The sequence below is a fragment of the Calonectris borealis genome, chromosome 9 (assembly GCF_964195595.1).
Source record: "Calonectris borealis chromosome 9, bCalBor7.hap1.2, whole genome shotgun sequence".
NCBI lineage: Eukaryota > Metazoa > Chordata > Aves > Procellariiformes > Procellariidae > Calonectris > Calonectris borealis.
This window is the reverse complement of record NC_134320.1, coordinates 6549384-6564873: the sequence shown is the minus strand read 5'-3', so window position 1 is coordinate 6564873 and position 15490 is coordinate 6549384. Positions and strand designations below refer to the sequence as shown.

At 40.7% G+C, this 15490-nt stretch overlaps 1 protein-coding gene across 1 annotated transcript in view; it reads left to right on the top strand.

Annotated features, from left to right (window-relative positions):
• The window catches only part of LOC142085626 (vesicle-associated membrane protein 2-like), a 47952-nt gene extending 38744 nt beyond the window's left edge, over window positions 1–9208 (top strand). Inside the window, exons 2-5 of the mRNA XM_075157688.1 lie at window positions 1310–1424; window positions 4720–4878; window positions 6896–6947; window positions 9130–9208. Of these exons, the coding sequence (XP_075013789.1) occupies window positions 1310–1424; window positions 4720–4878; window positions 6896–6947; window positions 9130–9146 (343 nt within the window). The 3' untranslated portion in view covers window positions 9147–9208. The remainder of the gene's footprint in view (window positions 1–1309; window positions 1425–4719; window positions 4879–6895; window positions 6948–9129) is intronic.
• Window positions 9209–15490: the final 6282 nt, after the last annotated feature.

Here is a 15490-nt window from a genome sequence, read left to right as displayed (position 1 = left end):
ACTGTAAAATACAGCAGTGCTCCGGGTCTGCAAACAGCTGCTCCATCACTGGGAGTTTGTGAGGGTCAGCATTACCTGTAGGGATCTCAGCCCACAGGCAATACTGTCAAACTGAATTTTGCAGCTTAAGGTACCTTTGGGGAACTAACTTTAGTGCCCCTAGGCGCTTTGACAGTGTATTAATGGGGCCATAATTCCAGCAGCATTAATCAGACCCCAGGATGTAAAAGGGAATGATTCACAGAGAAACACTCTGTTCTCTCAGTCTGTCACTGTGGGAAGGCATTGGTAATGCATGAGTGGGACTGTGATATTTTTCAGTTCACATGCTTAGGGATTTCCTCTGCAGCTTCAGGAAGGGTTTTATTTCTCTGCAGGACAAAGTGACAGGGGTCCCTTGAGAGGAGAGGTAAGGTTTCACAGGTTAAAGTGTGGGTGTGAAGAACGACTGGCTAAGGTTGAAGGACCCTATTCAGGCTGGCAGGGTGACTTGCCTGCACAAGCTCATGTACTGAGACAGACTGATCTGTTGTTGGATATTAAGGGACTGTTGTTTTGTCTTTTGTTTTAAAGCAAGCTGGGGAAAGCCAGTGTTGATGCTTAAAAAAAGAGCTGATGCACAGGAGATCAGGGCTCTGTTCGCAGTATTGCTGCAAATATTCATCCAGGGTCCATGGCAGATGTTCAAGCCCAGCCAGCTGCTCTGGTGGGGCATTTGGTGACCACTGGTGGGGTGGTTAAGCATTGCTGAATACCTGAGATGACTAACCCCATGCTGTGTGCAATTCTCACCCCCACTTCCTCCTCCATTTCTTTCTCCTCTCCTTTTGTTTATCTTTACTTGGTTAGCTTCCAGCCAAACACTGAGGAGCAGGAGAGTGCATCATTCAGCACATTGAGGAGGAAAGCAGGGTCACAGCCCTGGCTCCTATAGCATCAAGACAAAATACCCGTAGCAGAGTCTGTTTCCTTAGGGGGAGGGACATAAGCTCTGCCCTGCTAGTCAGGCCTGTGATCAGTTTGGCCATTGGCCTAAGTTAGGGTAGATAATCTGAATTGCTTGCTGTTTAAAAAGGCAGCAAGGGAGGGGAAGAGTTTGATATGGTCCTACCAAGAAATAATGTGAAAACTAATTGCAGTATGGGAGGGAATGGGACACCAGGGATGTGATCCAGGAATGGAAAATGTGGGCTGTGAGACAATGGAAAACCTTTTAAGAGATACATACTTTTGACTTGTTCCAGAAAAGGGGTAGTGAACAAGTGAAGATGGTTTCAGGCACTTTTTACGTTCTCTGGTTTTGATCTAGGTCTGCTCCAGCTCCTACCCAAGGTCCCACCGGTGCTGGGGCTGCAGGGCCACCTCCTGCTACCAATGTGTCAAGCAACAAACGGCTACAGCAGACACAAGCCCGGGTGGATGAGGTAAGTGGCTCTAGGTAATTTGTTGCTCACCGCAAGTGTGCTGATGTGATTTTTTTTTTCCTTTAAGATACTTTCCTTTGAAGTGATCCAGCAACTCCTGCTTGTCTGAAGGCAGTGGATCTAGGAAATGAGGTTTACCAAAGGATGGCATTTATGAGGCAGATAGTACAACTCAGGAGCCTGAGTACGAACATCCTTGAACCAGCAGCACTTCTGCAGAATAAACGTGGGCATTGGTGCCAGTTCAGGAATTCATCCCAATCAGTTAGGTTAGGAGGAAATGTCATAGTGGAACCAGCTCTTCTAATGTGTTCCTGCGTTCCTAAAGGTTAGATGCTAATCTCACAGGCTGTTTCACAGGGACAGACCATTGGCTTCTCATAGATAGATTCAAGCCATGAGAATTGTACAGCTGAGGGCTGTGTTCATTAGCCAGAGCTCTATTGATTAATCATCACAATTTATTCCCAAAGAAAGGCACCCACACATGATGTCGTAACAGCATCTTCATCAAGTCCTCACTCCTTTTGTTGGTCTTGGAGGACCACGTGCCCATTCCAGCATGGATCCTTAAATTCTTGTAGCGTACAAACTGCCCCGCCACCTCGGCTGTAAAGTCAGTGTCCATTTAACTGCTGTGATAATGGGAATAAGTGAGCATACCACCGCTCGTGGGTGTAGTCCCTGAGCGTACCAGCAGTACAGTAGCAGCTGTAGCATCCTTGCACACCTGCTGTGCAGATTTGTGTGCTGCGTATTAAGTATGGAGTTTTGCTAAACCCCTACAAAGACTTAAGTAACTAATTACTTACTGTCCATGGGGAAGTGGCCAGGGCTTGTGTGATTCTTTAATGCCAATTCAATAAAATACACATTAGAAAATAGCTATTTACATGCATAAAGGCCTCTATTTTCAAAAGCTCCAGGTATGCTTTAAAAATAGTAGAGAAGACCTCACAACATCCAACTGAAATGCATTTCTTAAGATGAATTAAACACACCTGTCAAATTGAGGTTTGTCTTTTTGAGAACTTTTTCTTTGCTGAAGATCTGAAACAGGGTCTTTCTGGCCTCCTCACTGCTGATGCTCGGAGCTGATCACAGGAACAGCCTCTGGCTGCAGAAATGTTTGCAGAAATTTCTAGGCCCAGTTCTCTCATTATCACTGATTTTCACATCACACTAAGTTCATTGACGTTAGTGGAGTGTCTCTTGCAGTAGGAAAGGAATATTACATTTCAGTTTTTGTCTTGGGTCAGAATAATGAAATAAACTTCTTGTCCTGAACATGCTACATCATGATGGTTGCTGTAATTGTTTATGTGAGCTACAGCAAAAGTAATTGTCTGTAGAAGATGAAAAATAATGGCTAGTTATTGTCTAAAATGAGTGATGCAGGTCAGATACATAGGGCTCTTCAAGCAGATCAATAGAGATGGCTCCAGTGAGGCTAGTGAACCGCCGCTTTGTGTTTAAGATACTCTGTATTCTGAGACTTTTCACTCAAGCCCATGCACGTTTGTCTTCTTATGAAGCACGATGGCATAATTTTGGCAGGAACTCTTACCCAGTATGAGGGGACAGTGAGTAGCTCTTGGATTTGAGGATTATGCATGTGATAATCAGGGTCCACGTTTTTTTCGCCTCCTGCTTGAGAGGGAGGCTGAGGTTGGTATGGGTTTTGAGTGGACAGCACATGGTCAGCAAATACTTGTTTGATAGGGAAATTAAACAGAATAAAAATAGCCAAGGGAGAAAAATGCCACTGGGCTTTCAGTACTGTGAAGTCACTGTGGTGAAACTGGTTTATAGCACCTAAGGATCTGATCTCCTAAGCATTGCTTTGACCTTCCTACTAGGTCGTTCCTGGTTGTTTTTCTTTCCTGTCTTGTGGGAAAGTAATCTGTAGGTGGCACCAAACACCACAGCACAGCACTCCACTGTGGCTATTCTGCTCCAAGTGCTGTTCTGCAACAGCACTTCAGACCCAAACCCAAAACTCAGCAACACAATCATGACTTTGCTTAAGCGAAAATTTTTGGTCTTAGTAAAATGACTGACATTTTTAATGCTATATCAATGCTGATATAGTATTTCAGCTATATCCATGTTGGGTTTTCCCCTCTGATTTCTCTAGGCATCCTAGAGCTTATTTTCTAAGGCGCAGGTCTTGGTTTTAGTCTAGACAAACATTTATTTATTTGACAAAAATGAAGTCTCATTTGGACAAGTGTTCACTGCAGTCAGGTTAAATTCAATAAATAGTTCTGGGCAAAAAAAAAGGAGAGAATGGGTAGGAAATGTTACAGTATTTTGTTTCAGCATTTTCAAATAGTTTAAAATTTTTACTATGCAACATTGTACCAAGACAAAATTCAGCTAAATACTAGCTGAAAAATGAAAAAAAAAAAAAAGTTTTTTTAATTTGATATGAAGTTAATGCTTGAAAGGTTTCGGTTTGGAAAAGCAAGTAACAAAATTTGAGTTGACCAAAACATTTGATTTTGTTTTAGATTTGGTAGACAAGTGTAACGTTTACATTAGTGATGAATTTGTACAGGATTTCTCTTTAGAGTTATTGACTTGCTAGAAGAGGATTTTCGTCTAACTCAATGTACAAAATATATGCATGAATGGCCTTACCTATTGTTTACTGGCTGTGCACACTTTTTTTGCTGAGGCTGTGCAATGAGGTGGCATGAGCTCCCTGCTACACTTCAGGCTGAATTTTCTCAGATAAAATTTTCTCCTCCTCCACTTTCAAGCAGGACTTCAAATTATGGCTGGGAAGTCATCTTGTCCGAGAAAGATCTGCAGAATGAGTAAATTCCTTGGTCAGGAAATGCATACAGTTCCCTTTAGAGTCGTCTTTATCTAGCCAATTTCTCTAGTTCAGGTAAGGAAATGATATTAAATGTATACAGAAAATAATGGCTTGGTCTTAGTGATGACCGGGCAAAGATCAGCCAAACTGTCTCCATCAGTTTTTCGTATCTATAGAGAAGTAGCTAGTTGTAGACTAAGAGAAATCAAAAGCTTTAATGAAACTAATTACGGTATTTCATAACGTCCCTTTATTTTTTACCTTTAAGGGCATCTGAGCACAGTATAGCTATGTTCATCTTGTTCTCACTGTGTCTGTTTCCATAGGCACTTTTTTTGACGCACTGTCCAGGTAATTGCCGTCACAGACCATGATGGCAAATGGCTGGTATCAGTATGAGATGTGATATTCTAGAGTGTGACCTTTGGCTTTACTGTGTGTGGAATCTAACTTGAGGCTGTGCCTTTGCAGGTGGTAGACATCATGAGAATGAACGTGGACAAGGTGCTAGAAAGAGACCAGAAGCTATCAGAGCTTGACAACCGGGCAGATGCATTGCAAGCAGGTGCCTCACAGTTTGAAACCAGTGCAGCCAAACTGAAGAGAAAATACTGGTGGAAAAATTGCAAGGTAAGGAATATAAATTCTTGTTAAGAATCACTTCATTGCAGACATTACTTTCGCTTGCATTTAATAGGACTTTGCTTGCAGGATGGCATCTCTAAGTGGTCTCTTCTTGTCAAGGGGAGAAAGAGATGCCTTGCCCTCTAGGCTCCAGGATAATAAGTCAAGCAACTTTGATCTTTACCAGAACCTATTCTTTAGATAATTTCTGCAGTATATAAAATGTAGATACAAATTTTGATGCTTCAGTCAGCGCCTGCAGATAGGGATGGGAGAGCATTCTGTGTTAATTCATGTCAGTTCCCTGTGTGAACCACAAAACCTGAACAGGTGTAGTGAATTCTAGTAGTGGAAGAAAAAAAGCTTTTTCTTTGTGGGAGATCATCAGCCTCTTGATCTTTCTTCAGGATGGTAAACTACCAAAAAAATACTTGGTTCCACAAACCGCTGTGAGAAGTGAGGAAACAGTCTCTTTTAAAGAGGGGCAGATTAGGATAGAACAGGACTTTAATCAACCAGCTCTCTCCTCTGCCATCTTCAAAGTCTCATCCTTTCCCATGAGCAGAGGGAACCTCACTCTCCTTTGCTTTTTCAGACCTCCTCCAGAATTTGTGTTTTCTGGACATAGAAACTTCAGCTCCTCTTATCCATATAATTCCCCATGTCCTTGCTTCTTTCTACTCATGCACCACCAACACATGAACACTATGCCAAAAGTTCAGCTTCATTTCCGTTTCTCTTCAATACCATCTTTGCTGCTGATCGTTCATGTCCACCCAAATAAAACCACCTGTTCCCAAAGGACAATCCTACATGTATCTCCTACCAGTCTGTTGCCTGCTTTGTCTCTTCAATCCACAGTGCTATGAAATGTAAAGCAAGGCAAAATATTCTGGGTAAACTATACGCACAAACACTCCAGAAATAAGTGGATCTAGATTAGAAATTCAACTGAGCAGTTCCTCTGGGCCTCTTCTCACTGTTGCCCAGTTGCTTTGCCTGACAGTGCAGGAAGCAGGGCTTTTGGGAGCTACAGGCACAGATTTTGAGTTAGGTTCACCCATGCTGACTGCAGTCATCACAATGACCTACACTACACTAGACCTTCAAACGTACCCTCATTCTCCTTTCCTCATTGTCCTTTCCTGCTTTACCCTGACAAACAGAATCCCCCTGTTCTTCCTCTGGCTCCCAAACTCTGGAAGGAGGGGGAAAAATAAAGAAATCTCCTGCAAGCCAGTGGCTGGCTCTGTCCTCCAGACATATGTTGGGAGGAATGAAGGCCTTGATTTGACATGTCCACGTTTGTTGTTTTTCAATCTTTCTGTTCTCACTGGGGTAATGATGGGAATTGGACTGCAGCATCTCTGGTGGCCTGTTTAGCATTCAGCAAGTCTCACATGCGGGCCTCTACCCCACACAACTCAGTGCTGGTATGGTCTGTGCACAGCTAGCTCTGTTCTTGTGGGAACAGACTTCAACTTTGCGATGAGCTATTTCCAGGCTAACACACTGGAAACCGTGCTGGCTAGCATGGGCTATCTCTCTTAACAGCACAGGTACACAAAGCCAGCACAAATAGCTGATAGGCATTAGACATCTCCAGCTGTCTTTTCCCTGACTATGGGAATGTGGTGAAAAGTGATCATGTTACTCCAGTATAAAGTGGTACATGGCCATGTGTGAATCCAGCCACTTAAATCACCTCTGGAGTTGTTTTACTTCGGAAGTTTACTTTTTCTTTACTTTACTGCTGGAAATGGACAAGGTTGGTCACTGCATCTTAGCTGATGGGCAAGAACTTGCTAGCTTTGACAAGAGGCTATGTGCATTGCTGGTGGTCAGCTGTTCCTAAAACTGACACTAAATTTGGGGCTTTAACAAATCCGTTGCAATGAGTCTTTGCAAGAATTAAAAAGGCAGGGAATGAGCCACTAAGTAAAACCAAAAAAACTAAGGGGTTAATGTCTTTCATGTGAAAACCTGACTTTCTCTTTTTTTTCTCATAACTTTCTTTTTACAGATGATGATCATCCTTGGTGTAGTATGCGCAGTCATTCTCATTATAATTATAAGTGAGTAATTAATTTTCTCTTTTGTTTATGATCTCAATAGCTCTGTGACTTACGAAGTGCTGATATATTAAAAAACAAAGCAAAAAATGGATATAAAATATTTAAAGTGATTAATTTGTGAAATTCCTCTTCTAGTGACATGCTCTTATAGTGAGAATTGTGCAAGCTCTCTGGACACTTATATAGATAGAATTTGTTGACATTTATTGTATTTTACATTAGCATGTTACATAACTTTCCCTAGGATTAAAGACTCTCCCTTTTCATGGTCATATAAATTTTTATGCAGTCTCAGTTATCTTCCTTTCATTACAACCAGTAATGAAACTGGTGTTTTCTAGTGAGAACAGTAATGCTTGAATTATCTCGTGCCTATAAAAAGAGGGTGAAGGCCCAAAGGCAAACGGGCCTTTTTAAAGCATGATTTTTTAAAAGCATGTAGGTGCCTAGTTCCCACCAAAACAGCTGGAATTTGAGATGTTGGTGCTTCTGAAAATCCCTTTGCATCTTGAATACCTAAATATTGTTAAAAGATGGCCCAAAGTCTTACTGATTTCTTGTCTTGAAAGATCATCTCATTCCACACATTTGTTATAGGAAGGATAGAATATGAATGAATAATAGCAGTCGTGCTGGTTGGGAGCCAGGGATCTTGTAATGACAGGAACTGAACATTTTATTTATGTAACCTCTGTGTTAACAACAGCCGTTATGTGACATAACGGTAATATGGCATTAACTCCTAAAAGGGAGATTTCTTGAGTTAGACAATCCAGCTAGTAACCCAGAAGAGATCCACCAGGAGGCTAGACTGTGGATGTGAATTAATTCCCAGCTCTCAAATTACATGCCTTGTATTCAGCATGTTTCCATTTTCCTCTGTTGCTTCTGTAAAGAAGGCTTACAGAATCACCTGTAAACATGACTAAATGGATTGAGATACATGTGGCAGTTTATTAGTCTTATAAATGCTGCCACCAGAGTGACCCAGAATAATTCTAGGGTTTCGTAACACTGATACAGCAAGAATGGGAAATGGCTAGATATTAATTAACTATATTAACTGGGTACTCAAGGCAACTGGCTTCAAGGGAAAGACAGGCCTTTGTTCTGCAGTCTAGTGCAGCAACCTGGGAAGATGTGCAGCCATTGAATTGATTGCTGTGTATATATGCATCATTGAGCATTATGTGTATCTTAACAAGAAAGTAAAAAGCAGACAAGATAGCTCATAATTTCTCCTTAGAAGTTAAGCCTGAAATTATATATAAGTAATAACATTGTTTCCTTCCTGGTTTTAAATGTTGGATGCCTGTCCTGGTAAGTTGAGAAATAGAAATAGCAAGTTTGACATGGCTTAGGTTGGGTTTAGGGTATTTAATCACAAACTTCAGTGTCACATCATCAAACCCAGGTCGTGGCTCACCATAGTGAGATCTAGTGCAAGTTTGGTGAGATTTATATGTATTTAAGGTCTGGATCTTAAATTATTTTTTCAGTCTATTTGATCCTTCTGTAATAGTGCCTAAAGGTTGCAGCTTCGGGAAGGACCCTGTATATTGAACTCAATAATGTATTTATTTACAGTAGCTCTCAAGTATATGTTTAAATCTGGTTGACATCAAGCGTCCAAGTGCTGCCACAGACAAGGCCTGCATGGCTTCTCCAGTCACTGATTTGAATTGGAACAAGATCATACCGTCCATGCAGGGCTGGCTGTAGATGCAGATAAATTGGGTAGTTCCTCACTGCAACAAGCTAACATGGGTGGTGAAATGGCCCAAGCCAGGCTTCCTACCAGCCTAATAGTGGGGCCCTGGAAAAGCAGGCTGGCTCCCTGTTGAAGGAAGAGTTACAACATGTGGGACTGCAAGTGTTGCTGGAACTGGGGATGGCGGCTAACATCACCATCAGTCCTTGCCCTTTCTATCTTTTGAGCCGCAGTCTCCCCTGCTTTCCACGCCAGTTCTCCTCCGAACCCCTTTTGACATGGGAGGAGCAGCCCCATTCCAGCCAGGAAGGCATATTGTGTGCAAAACATGTCATGCTCTTTCAGCAAAGGAGTGCTGAAGGTGTTTCCCATCCTCTGTTAGCACAAACTTCTGTGAGATAAAGCGCAACAGTAACTCTGTAATAACTGTTGGTTTATGTATTTTTTTTTCCCTTCTGCTTCCTTTCCCAGTTTATTTCTCCACTTGAAAAAGCGAAGAAGGAAGACTTGGCACAACTTTGTTCATATCAACCAATGATATCAGTGTTCCTTTGTTGAACTCCGCTTTTTAATTCCCAGTCTCTTGGGATTTTTGCTTGTAATAACCCATAAGCATTCAATGTGGTGTGTTCTGGAATTCTGTTGTTTCCACAAGAAACTGTACCAGCTAAATACTGCCAAGTAGTTCCATACACTGTCTTATCACTGTGTCTTAAAATGTATACGCACTGACCTTCAGAAACTGTAGTATATGAAAAGCATCCTAAACATCTCAGAATCAGAGAATGCAGCTATGGGGAAGCTCCTGCTTAAAGGGACACTGTCAGGTGGATTGGACCCAAACGTAAGGTTGCAGCAAACGTTAGGGCCAAAATTCTCAATCTGAGCACCTAAAGTTGGATGGCAAAATCCACTACCAGATGTAACTTTTTGAGGTAATGAGTATCCACTACTCCCATTGAAGAGAGTGGTACTTAGAAGTATTCATGTAAGACATCTTATTTCAATTTAGCCAACAACACAGATTTTTTGAGATTAGTTGTAGTACCCAAGTCTAAAAACATTGCCTGCAGAAAATAAATAGGACTGGATTATCATCTTTTATGGATTTAAATTTTTCCTTATGGGGTGTTCTGTACAACCAGGATGGCCTCAATATGAAAGTGAGAAAAAAACCTTTATGACAACCAAAAAAGCATTAGCTAGCCCAATCTTGAAAAAAGCCCAGTGAAATGCAAAAATGGTAATACAATCACCATAAATGACCAAGATACAGACTTTTGCTATAAACTCAAAGCACTGTTTGTCAGACTTCATGGGACTCCCTTGAATGCCAATCCCCAATACTTACAGCCCTAACTTAAAGCACATGAACAACTTTGAGGATGTCTGTGGCTTCCTGGCACAATTGTAGGAAGCTACCTCTGCACCATTTTGCAGAAATGGTCCCCACTGTGAGGACCATTCAAAAATCAGGAAGAAGAAGGTATGGGTAAATAGAGGGAACAGTGGAGAGAGGCCAAGAAAGGGAAGGGTGCCTAGCAAAGCTTTCCTGGAGAAGAGGAAGGCACAGAAACACTGTTCCAAATTTGTAGTGTTAATAGGCTTTTTAAAAATTTAATTTAATTTGTGTGTATGTGTATATAGTTCATAAACTATAGTGTTGTCTTTGTAAAGTGTCGGCTGAGATATTTTTCATACTCAATTAGTTTAAACTAACATTTGATGTAATTAAGAGAAATTATATATTGCGGTTTGAGAGAAAGTTCTTGTATGCTATTGTTGTAGGGTTTCTCCCAAATGTTGAATTCCTTGTTTTTTCTTTTTTAAACACTTAATAGTTTAATCATAGTTAACCAAACTAAAAATGAATTATCAAATTTTGAGTCAGGAAATTCTGAAGGGGTCTTTTTAGGATAACTCCTTCAGAATTTCTAAGAAGAATTCATAGAATTTAAAAAAAAAAATTGTTTTTAGGGGTTTTTTTTTTGTCTGCAATTTAATTAGGGCATAGAATGGTGATAATAATAGTGCAAATATTCCCACTGTGGAGCATCTCTCTTGACAGGGTCTTAGATTAAAAAAACAGAGACCCAGACCAGCTCGTTGCAGTGGAGGTATATACAAATTGTGCTTAAGTAGAATTTTGCAGAAAGAATAAGCAATGATCAGTTGAAATCCAGTTGCATTTTTTCCCTATATGTTTATTACTTCATATTCACATGTACTGTTTCATATCATTAAATAGTAAGCGGCCACAGTCTTAATGAAACTTAATTTTCAAAGTTACTAATGTGCTACTGGACTCCCTGGTATGCACTGTTCACTTCAGTCCTTCAGCTGAGTGAGTACATAAACAATTCTAAAATCCTCATGGGCCAGACGGAAAACTCTGCTCTCATGAAGGGCCTGACTCCATGAGGTGCCACACTGAATGCTATGTATAATTGAGCCTTCGCTGGAAAAGGAATAAGCCATCCAACTTCAGGACCCTTTTTAAACTACTAAGATGTTTGGCTAGCTGATATGAAAGAATTATCTCCTAAGAGTGAGACTCTGCCACCCCTACCCATGTTGAGCATGGCTTGATCCTCCCAGGGCTTCTCTACAGGAATGCTGAAAGGACTGATGAGATGAAGATAGCTTTCACTGGAGATGGTACAATCAGTAAGGTTATATGCTGATACAGATCCTTAATGTAGATGGTTTCTTCTCCTGTGAGAGTCTGAACTGACTACTTAGCTGATATGGCTGCAAATACACATCAAAGAGTTTGGATCCTCTAACTATAAAGATGCAAATTTTCCAAATGAAACTGTAATGAAACTGCTATCAGGATGCAAAGCTTACATCCTCCTAGTTAATGTATCTCAAGCAAGTTAATAATCAAAGGGGAGCTTTAGGGGAGAACGGAAAAGAGAAACTGCTGGTTGTGGAATGTGTATTCATTCTCCCTCAAAACAGTAACTAATGGGGATGACTGCTAAATGTTGGTGACAATTTGCAAGGAAGAGTTTAGTCAAGAAACCTAGCCTCTAGAGGGTTGTAAAATGTTTGTGAAGAGACAATTTCCTCCTGTGTGCTAATGAAATATGCTAAATTAAGGTGTTTAACCCTTTAAAGTTGTTTGCGTATAGTGTGCTCATGAATGCTCAGTGTTTGCTAGTTGTGCTGTGCTGGTTGGTTGCAATCAGTAAGATAAGCCATGTAACATTTCTAATTCAGCCCAAGAAGCATGAACAAGTATGTCGTTCCCTGATGCACAGACCCAGAGTCGAACTGCTCCTGCAGAGGGTTAATTCTTCTGCAAGGAGAATATGGTAATATAGGACTGTTCAGGGTCATAGATTGTGCAACACCATCACGTATACGTAGACTGGTACAGAGGACAATCTATATAAACACAGTTGGAGATCTTATTTGTGTTGAAGCCAGGATTGATTGCTTTCCACTCACTGCCTCTACATTTAAAATGTTCATGCAGTTACAACTGCCTACTTGTAATAGTAAATTTCCCATGAAAAGGTTAACTCATTCTTGTTTAGTCAGCACTAATTAGAATTTCAATTACTGGGTAGAATTTCAACTACTACTCTTCATCACTTACCACTGCCTAGGCTTTTACCTTGGGCTGGTAAAAAGGCACAGAAGGGCTTCCTTTTATCCACTCCCCAGCAAACCCTCAGGGGACTGCAAGGCTAATTGCTTTCTGACTGCCATCTTGGGGACTGAACTGAAGACTTCTCTGGCTGGAAGCAAGGATTTTGATAGCTTTAGCCAGAGTTAGACATTGTTTGAGACTTGCATATTCTATCCTTATAAGAAGCGCTTACTCTTCCTCTGATTTCTGGGCTACAGTTGTACAGCTAGGGTGCTAGCATGATATGTCATTCAGGAACAGCATAGCTGAAATGGGATGGTTAGGAGCTGGTCTGTGCTTGTACCACACCTGCTGTTTGGCTTGCCAATGAGTGCACATCAGCTTCTGAGGTTGAAGAAGTGTTATTTGCCTCCGCTATCCACAGGCTAGTAAGGTTCTGCTTGGGCATTACTTCTTCCTTCTAATTTAGCTCACCTTGCAATAACATAAATGTGGCTTTAAACGTAAAAAAATTGGTACACAGAACTTGCAGGAGCAAGTAGTATGGAAGCCCAAACGGGGCACTTGACCTGATTTTCACTTGACAACATTATGTAACAGCACAGTCAATCCAACATAGTCCAACGTAATCCAATATTATTAGAAGGAGGAGGGGAGAATCTGATAGAGATTCTGAATGTTACCCGGGGTCTGTAAGACAGGAAGTGATTTAGAAATGTAGTCACTTTGATTTTTAAAGTTGGCACTTTAGTTCTATTGGAACCTGCATGAGGTTAGCTCCAGGAGCAGTTCAGGCAAGTAAAATACTTGGCTTTTTTCTTTTTAAATAGTGATCTACAATAAGTTTCTTAAACACTCACAATGACAGAAGAACAGGACAGTATTAACTGTGCAAGGAATTAATTAGAATAGTCACAATCTGCTACGTTTTCATCTGGGTAGCAAGACCTTTTGAAATTCTTCTGTTTCTGTGTCTCATTTCTGTCACTGCTCCTCTGGCAGGGCTTCACGTAACTTTATCAACAGCTGAGCTGCTTCTTGTCTGAATACAATGGATTTTAGCTCTTAAGAGCAAGTTTATGACTGGACATCTCTGTTAGAGCATACCTGTAAAATGGTGATGTCTGCTTCTCAGAAGTGCATCTACCATGGGAGACTCAAACTTCAGGAACTTTTAGAAGCTCAGATGTTACTCAACTTTCTCTCATGCTTTTACAGAGTGAGTTTTTCTCTATTCCATAGGTGGTTATCCACCCAGTGGCAGTACGTATAATCTATTATTTTTTTATGACAGCCCCTTAATTGCACGTGTTGGTGCTAGACCTTTGCAAAGAAACTAGAGAGCACTTGGGTGTGATCTCAACCCTGCTTCTCCTGCCCTTTAAACAGGGAAGAGGGCTAAACCAGTAGCCATATAAGGCACCGGGCTCACTCCCAATGTACACAGCGAGTATTAGGGAAAGGCCTTGAAGAGACCAAAGTCTTTTTGGTCTGGATTCGTGTCCTGACCTGACCTTTAGAGCCATAACAGATGACAACCTTTGGGCCCCCTATGTAGTCAGAATAGCGAGATGCTCTTCCAGCCAGTTCTTCCTCTCACCTGATTCATGTCCCTCTTGTAGACGAGATAATTTGAGCATGTGTTTCTTCATGCAACAGAAAGCACAAGCACCCTCAAATTACCTGCAAAACCAAAAAGGCCGAAGAATGTAGTTTTAAAAAAATGAATTGTATCTAGAGAAATGATTGGCTGAAGATTTCACATTATTTTCAGGAGGGATACTAGATTGGGATGTATGAAACAATCAAACCAGAACCTCACATCAATTGTTCTTTCTTCATCTGGTCTCCTTCAGAAACACTTCTCTATTCCACTTCAAGAAAGGATTTTCTTTTCCTCTTCAGCTAATTTCCCTTCCTTATTTCATTAATGTATGTCTCCATTGATGTGCTCAGTAGCTTTTTTTCTCCATTGAGAACCAGAAGACTGTCTGCCTTTAAACACATGCATAAAAAGAGATCTGAGCCACCCAAGGAGTTTACCTTTCTTCCTGATGCACTGACATTTAAAAGCTACATTTTACAATAAAGCAGAAAAACTGTGGCAGTTTTGGTGGAGTAAACACTTGATTATTCAACACTGAGTCATTTCTGCAGTAACCTCATTCTGTCATGACTGTATCACATCTGCTAACTGTCCAAAGAAAAAATCATAACCTGTACTGGTTTAAAACATGAATACAGCCTCGTGCTTCATACATAAGACTCTATTCAACCAAAGAAGCCATGTGCTGTAAGATTAAAAGGGCAAAGTATTTGTTCTCAAAGAGAAAATACCATGGAGGACAACAAAGATAATTATGAACAAAGCTTCTCCATTCTTCAGCTCTTCTCACAATGTCTGGCTTCTCCATTATTCTTCAAGTGTCTCTTTGTTCTCTTAGAAAGCCTTTGTGGTTTTGAAGTGTAGTGTATTTGGAACATAGCATATTGGGGCTAGGGTTGTTCTGCTGCCCTCTGAGTTGACTCCTTGCCTTCTGCCATATTGTTATTGTTGACCTCAGTCAGAGCTGAGGCAGGCCTGAGTGGAGCAGAACTTCCTCCCCATAATGCCCGGCTGTCCTCAAACCAGCCTCCACTGATGGGACGAGAACACTGGAGGCAGAATATGGCTCCTGGATCTTAATTTGGTTCAACATGATGATACAAAAGAAGGCTCCTGACTGCTAGACAACAGCATTTTTGCTACACTACTTTAATTGTAACACTGGAATTTTAATTACATTTCTTGTAACAGTAATTTCATCAATTTTGATGGAAAAGAGAGGAACCAGCAAATAAGGATAGTGTGATAATGACAAGATAGGAAATTGGGAAATGGTTTAAGTGAAATATAGCCAACATTTATAAGTGGCTATACCTAAGAGCACCTTTCGTATGTTAAAACTAAGTAGTACTAGTCTATTGAAGTACATGTGGACTACTACTTAAAATGAACTATGACAAATGGTAGTTGAATTTACTTCCTTTCACTTTTTTCTTGAAAACACAGGAGATATATGCAGAAATGCTAAGTTCAATCTATGTTCTGTTTGCTTTTTCCCCAGATTGGAAATAAAATAAAATGCTAATGTAGCTAAGACACACTCAGAGGTCTGCACAATAAAATGTTACTGATAGCCCACTACTTGTCATGAAAAACATCATTACTTTGTCTTGCAAATGAAAAGT